Source organism: Sinocyclocheilus rhinocerous, unplaced genomic scaffold, assembly GCF_001515625.1.
Source record: "Sinocyclocheilus rhinocerous isolate Xijiao unplaced genomic scaffold, SAMN03320098_v1.1 scaffold2082, whole genome shotgun sequence".
NCBI classification, from domain to species: Eukaryota; Metazoa; Chordata; class Actinopteri; order Cypriniformes; family Cyprinidae; genus Sinocyclocheilus; species Sinocyclocheilus rhinocerous.
In genome coordinates, this window is record NW_015665001.1 from 462,585 (window position 1) to 469,916 (window position 7,332).

At 34.5% G+C, this 7,332-nt stretch overlaps 1 protein-coding gene across 2 annotated transcripts in view; it reads left to right on the plus strand.

Annotated features, from left to right (window-relative positions):
• Positions 1-7,332, plus strand: part of LOC107730782 (gephyrin-like) — a 91,911-nt gene that overhangs the window by 78,212 nt on the left and 6,367 nt on the right. For both annotated transcript variants that reach the window (XM_016541717.1, XM_016541716.1), the window contains 6 exons: positions 1,681-1,773; positions 3,736-3,791; positions 3,880-3,999; positions 5,134-5,192; positions 5,278-5,431; positions 7,014-7,135. In XM_016541717.1, coding sequence (XP_016397203.1) covers positions 1,681-1,773; positions 3,736-3,791; positions 3,880-3,999; positions 5,134-5,192; positions 5,278-5,431; positions 7,014-7,135 — 604 coding nt within the window. The remainder of the gene's footprint in view (positions 1-1,680; positions 1,774-3,735; positions 3,792-3,879; positions 4,000-5,133; positions 5,193-5,277; positions 5,432-7,013; positions 7,136-7,332) is intronic.

Sequence of the window (7,332 nt, forward strand, 5' to 3'; positions counted from 1 at the left end):
TATGGGATGTCCCCACTTTTCACAAAAACAAACCTGTGTGTGTGTGTGTGTGTGTGTGTGTGTGTGTGTGTGTGTGTGCGCAGTTCCAGAGGAACATTTTATATCTCATTTATGTTTGGATAGAATAGGAAGAATAAATGCAGAGCATCAACTTCATCTTAGATGTATCTGCTAAAATTCCACATGATAAATAAAAATAGAAAAATAAAACTGAAGCTTATTTCTACCACAAAAAAAACATAATTGTGACTTTTTATCACACAATTCTGTTTTTTTTTTCTCGCAATTGATAAATTAATAAACTCTGTAACTGCGTAAGAGAAAAAGTCTCAATCGTAAAAAATAAGCCACAATTAGCTTTTTTTCCATAGAAGAAAAAACAGGATTGCAAGATGTAAACACTGAATTTTGAGGGGGAAAAAGACAGAATTGCAAGATGTAAATGTATAATTATGAGGGAAAAAATAAGAATTTTAAGTTTATAACTGTCAGTTCTGTCATGACAACTCTCGGAGGGATTGGCATGGTAATGTACATGACAATGTTAATGTATTTGGTCATGGCGGAATAGATCTGCTACACTGCTGCTGCTGCTTGCTGAGACTTGCTACTGCCAATACATCCACAACATGCTGCTGTGAGCATGTAAGAAATATCAGAATTGCGAGATGTAAACTAAAAATTAAGAAAAAGTCAGAAATGAGATGTAAAGTCATAATTGTGAGGCAGCTTGCAATTCTGAGGGGGGAAAAAATCTAAATAAAAAGATATAAACTCAGAATTGTGAGATAAAAAGTTGAAATTACCTTTTTTATGTTTTTATTCCTTGGCAGAAATAAGCTTCCATAGAAGCCAGCATTTAAAATGCACTAAATTCAAATTTTCTCTAGATTGTTTATTTTTTATTATGACTACTATTTATTTTGGGGGGTAAATATAGATATAAACGTGCAATTATGTGAAAAAAGTTAGAATTGCAAGATGTTAGCTCGCAATAGTGAGGAAAAAGTTGCAGTTACCTTTTTTAAAAAAATAATAATAATTCAGTGGTGAAAAACAGAATTGCAAGATGTAAACAGAATTCTCAAGAAAAAATCAACTATGAAATGTAAATTCAAAATTATGAGAAAAAAAGTCAAAATTGTGAGATGTAAACTGAAAATTAAGAGAGAAAAGTCAGAATTGTGAGATGTAAACTCGAAATTATAAAAAAGGTCAGAATTGTGAGATGTAAACTCAAAATTATGAGAAAAAAAATAATTTGAGTTGTAAACCCAAATTATGGAAAAAAAAATCAGAATTGCGAGATGTAAACTCAAAATTAAGAAAAAGTCAGAAATGAGATGTAAAGTCATAATTGTGAGGCAGCTTGCAATTCTGAGGGGGAAAAAAATCTAAATAAAAAGATATAAACTCAGAATTGTGAGATAAAAAGTTGAAATGACCTTTTTTATGTTTTTATTCCTTGGCAGAAATAAGCTTCCATAGAAGCCAGCATTTAAAATGCACTAAATTCAAATTTTCTCTAGATTGTTTATTTTTTATTATGACTACTATTTATTTTGGGGGGTAAATATCAGGCAGCTCATCATCCTTTATGCGTTGTTAAAAGGCTGTTTTACATGCATATTATTTGCTAAGAAACACATCTCATCTTTTTCTCTGGTGTTGTTCTCATAGACGGCATGGGTCGTGTTCTGGCTCAGGACGTTTATGCCAAAGACAACCTGCCTCCATTCCCTGCCTCCATTAAAGACGGCTATGCTGTAAGAGGTGAGAGCCCACATGACTCGACGATGACAGACCTGGTTAACTCACGCTCTAGTGCTTGCGTCAGCACTGCATGTTGAAGCATTACTCATGTCTGCTAGAGAGCGACACTCCAAACGCCTCTCAGGGGATGCATGTCAAATGCTTCATTCATTTCTTATGGACTTGGTGTTGGATGGGAGTTTCCTGCTTAAAAATGTCATAACAAGAACTTGTGCAGAGTAAACTTCAGCACTTGGGGATTGAAGCATTACTCATGTCTGCTAGAGAGCGACGCTCCAAACGCCTCTCAGGGGATGCATGTCAAATGCTTCATTCATTTCTTATGGACTTGGTGCTGGATGGGAGTTTCCTGCTTAAAATGTTAAGTGAATGTTAAGTCTTTCAGTCCCAGCAATTTACCAAAAGATATCTCTTATACACACTCTGTACTGCATACAGTTTGCATATTAACAGTTGTATGCAAAACAATACACAGTATGCAACAGTAACTTCAACTAATAACTAACAATAACTTAATAACTTCAGGCATTTCAAACAAGCTTCGATTCGACGGTTACACTTTATTTTGATAGTCCACTTTAGACATTCTACTAACTACAAGTAACTATGCAACTTCATGTCAACTAATTCTCATTAATTTGCAACTACATGTCTACTAACTCTCAGAGTAGACTGTTAGGTTAGGTGTAGGGTTAGTAGAATAAGTTGACGTACTTGCAAAGTTTCTCGTAGTCAGTATGTTGTATGTTGTGGACCCATCAAAATAAAGTGTTAGACGATATTAAGCAGACAGTCTACTAATGCTCTAATGACTGCTAGTTGACATGGAGTTGCAAAGTTACTTACTGTTAGGAGAACGTCTAAAGTGGACTATCAAAATAAAGTGTTACCATTTAAACTTATCTGGTCTTTAATAATATTCTAAAAACATTAGCACAGAAACATTATTTATACATTATTTGTGTAGCATTTTTTTTCTTCTGTAGCTTTCGTCTAACGTGTTTTTTAAAACGTTACACTGTTTGTTTCATAACTTTCAGAGAACATTCAAAAGTAACATATCCTTAATATACTGTTTGCAAAATATTTCAAATGGATTAAAAGTTAACGTTACTACTTACTACTTGTTTGAAAACGTTCAGAGAACATTAAAAAGTAACGTTCCAATAATGTTTGCAGAATTATTCAAATTGGAACATTCCTTTAATGCTTTTTTTAATGTTACTGTTTGCTGCTTGTTTCAAAATGTTCAAAGAACATTCCAAACTAACGTCCCTATTATGTCTGCAAAATGGAAAATGAAATATTCCCTTAATGTTTTAGCTAACATTTTTTAAATATTAAATATATTAAATATATTTTTTTAAAAACTATCCATTTTGAACATTCCTGAGAACATTCGAAATAACGTTTTAACGTGTCTAAGAATGTTATCAAAACATTCTTTGAACTTTCCCTTAATGTTTTAGGTAACGTTATTTGTTTCAAAACATTCAGAGAACATTTAAAAGTAACATTCCCATAATGTTTGTAGAATGTTTAAAATGGAACGTTCCCTTAATATTTTGGCTAACATTTTGAAAACATTTTAAAAACTGGACTTTTTGAATGTTGCGAGAACATTCAAAATAATATTTTAACATGTCCATGACCTAATGGGAACGTTATCAAAACATTCTTAGAACGTTCCCTTAATGTTTTAGCTAACGTTCATTACTTATTTCAAAACGTTCAGAGAACATTCAAAAGTAACGTTTCCTTAATGTTTGCAGAATGATTAAAATCGAACATTCTCTTAATATTTTTTTTAAAAATGGACATTTTGAACATTCCGAGAACATCTGGAACCTTTATCGTGTCCGTAACTTAATGGGAATGGTATCAAAACGTTCTTAGATATATTTTGTTAGCTGAGCCTGGGAAACAGTAGCATGCTACAGTGTTGTCTCTGTGTCCTGACAGCGGCTGATGGTCCTGGTGACAGATTTATTATCGGCGAGTCTCAGGCTGGAGAGCAGGTGAGAAAAGAAAAGATATCGTTTGAGAAATCCCCCTTCAGATGTGAGGAAAGTGATCCATACGGACTGCTGTAACGTGTGTTTCCAGCCCACACACACCGTGATGCCGGGTCAGGTGATGCGGGTTACGACAGGCGCTCCTATTCCATGCGGGGCCGACGCTGTGGTTCAAGTAGAAGACACCGAACTCCTGCGAGAGTCTGAAGACGTGAGTTACAGCCTGCTGATTCTTCAATAAAACATAATCATACATTATTAAATCCTTTTCATTTATTCATACGCGCTATCGTTCGAAAGTCTGGGGGCGGTAAGTTTTTTTTAATGTAGCCTATTTGAAAGTCTCTTTTGCTGATCAAGGCTGCATTTATTTGATCGAAAATACAGTAAAAAAAATGTGAAATATTATTACAAATTTTTTTTAAAGCTGTTTTCTATGTAAATATATGGTAAAATGTAATTTATTCCTGTGATCAAAGCTGAATTTTCAGCATCATTACTCCAGTCTTCAGTGTCACGCGATCCTTCATTTGCTGCTCGAGAAACATTTCTGATTATTATCAATGTTGAAAACAGTCTCGTTCCCGGTTCTCAGGGAACCATGGTTACATGCGTAACCTGAGACGTTCCCTTTCGAAAGGGAACGCAACGCTGCGTCCTCTAGAGGGCGCTAGGGGAACGCCTTCAGCGTGACCGGTGTCCTCTAGAGGACGCAGCGTTGAGTTCCCTGTTCTCAGGGAACCATGGTTACATGCGTAACCTGAGACGATTTTTGTGGAAACTGTGATACGCTTTATTCTTCAGGATTCTTTGATGAATAGAAAGTTCAAAACAACAGCATTTGTTTCAAATAGAAATCTTTTGTAACATTATAAATGTCTTTAGTGTCACTCAATTTAATGCACCCTTGATAGATAAAAGTATTCATTTCTTTCAGAAAAATCTTAACTACCCCACATTTTGAGAACTGTAACTGAGTGAAATAATTCTTTATTTCCTAAGGTTTATTGTGGTCATTTAAAGTTATGAATGCATATAATATCATAACATTTATATTTTTAAATAGTATATTGTATTTACATATAAAATAAATGTTGAATAATAAATATATTTACTATATATTTTTATTATTTATTTATGTATATATAATTATAATATAAGTATACAAAATTGCTGAAATGGAATAAACTTATTTTATAAAATGTTTAGTCAAATTCTACCAAAATTATTTGAAAAGTGTGAGGAAATTAATTGGTAGCTGTAACTGTTATGCACTGATGATGATAATCTGAAAATAGTTCACTCTGTCTGGCTGTCAGTTATTGTCTGTCTGTTCGTTTCTCAGGGCACAGAAGAGCTTGAGGTGCGGATTCTGGTTCAGGCTCGTCCAGGTCAAGACATCAGGTGAGCGTCTGTGAGCGTATCTCAGCGTGACTGTGTGAGTCTCAGATGCGTCTGAGGGGGTCTGTCCCGTGTTCTGCTTCTGCAGGCCCATCGGTCACGACATTAAGCGTGGTGAATGCGTGCTGGCCAAAGGCACTCACATGGGCCCGTCTGAGATCGGCCTGCTGGCCACGGTGGGCGTCACAGAGGTGGAAGTGCAGAAGTTTCCAGTCGTGGCTGTGATGTCTACAGGCAACGAGGTGCCACTACAACACACACTGCTCTTTAGAGTGCCACTGTTTCTTCTAGACAGCAATTAGATCTAATGGGGAGCCTCCAGCTTTCTCACACTGCAAAAAATACTTTCTTACTCAGGATTTTTGTCTTGTTTCCAGTGCAAATATCTAAACATTCTTAAATATACAGTAGATATATTTACCTGAGAAGGAAAAATGTTTAACATGTTAAGTCTGAAAAATTTATGATTAAAACAAGAAAAATATCGGTCCATGGGGTCCGCAAAAAATAATCTTGTTTTCCCTTTTAATTCAGCTTATTTTTCTTCTTGTTTTAAGCAGAAACTCCCTAATTTTGGGAGATTTTTTTGGAAAATAACATTTTAGTGAATTAGAAGTCGACTCATTCCACATCAAGAAAACAGTGGAGCATTAAACTCATTTTTCTCTCTTCTGTTTTATAGTTCTGGTTTTGTAAAAGAAAAATGATGTTTGTAATGTTATGTATACAGTACATATTTTGTTTCACAAATTATATCTGAAAATAAACCTATAAAATAGAAAACAATATTTAATATCTAATAGGAATAATACACTGCAAAAAGTGATTTTCTTAGTCAGTATTTTTTGTCTTTTTATCCGGGTACAATTATCTAAACATTCTTAAATCAAGATACATTTGAGAAGCAAAATGGTTTAAAATATTAAGTTTTGTTTTCTGAAAAATGTATCAAAGTTAACTGAGTTTTTGCTTTAGAAAAAGAAAAAATATCTGCCAAATAGGATCAGAAAAATAAAAGAAAGCAAAAGGAAAAACAAGATTATTTTTCAGACCCCTTTTGTTTTGTTTTAAGCAAAAACCCACTTAATTTTGCTAAATTTTTCAGAACACAAGACTTGTCACTTTTTGTATCTTAATTTAAGAATATCTAGATTTTTCTACTGGAAAACAAGTTAAAATTACTAAGAAAATCATTTGCGGATGCTTTTTTTTTCTCTTTATCTCTCCCACATGTGTCTCCTTTAGAGTTTCAGAAGAGATCTCAACAATGTTTCAAAATGCAGAAAGTCAGAAATCTCAACATCAACTCCAACATTTCTCATTAAGTTTCCCCAAGATCAAATGATGAAGTTTATAGCGCTACACTCTCACTGACTCATTTGTGTCTGTTTTTATTTCTCCTAAGTTGATATATCAGTTAAATGTCTCTGAGAACTCCATTAAATGGTAATTCACTGCTGGCAGGATGGGCTTTAAATAAAACTTTTTTTTTTTTTTTAATCAGTGCTATATGACTAGAGAAAACAGAGAAAGAGGCTGTGCTGTTCCCTTTTGCCAAAATGATGGGAAAGCTTCAACACCCATAATGCACTGATGGGTGACTGTTTGTGAGCAGGCATTAAAAACTATAAAAGTTCAATCTGTAGTTTTCACAAAAACCCGGAACCTGTCAGAAGTTTGCTGGATCATCCGGTGTACTTTTGCTGACATGTTAGTGACATTGTAACAAAGCAGTGCTTAAAGTCTTATAAGAAATTCCTGAGCAGCAAGCTGTTACAGCTTGTATTTCATGTATATGTATGTATATGTGTATGTATATTTCAGCTGCTGAACCCAGAGGACGATTTACACCCCGGTAAGATCAGAGACTCGAACCGCTCGACGCTGCTGGCCACCATACAGGAGCACGGATACCCCACCATCAACCTGGGCATCGTGGGAGACAAGTGAGCAGCTTTCAGCCTTTAGACAGAAATATGAGTAATTGTGTGTCAAATTTAGACTACATAAAAACGGGAAAAAATCTTTCTTTTTTGCCAGTCAATTTCTGATTAATAAATGTTTTTGTCATATGTAGTTATAGTTTTTTGTTTTGTTTTGTTTTGTTTTGCTTTGCTTTGCTTTGCTTTGCTGTGCTTTGTTT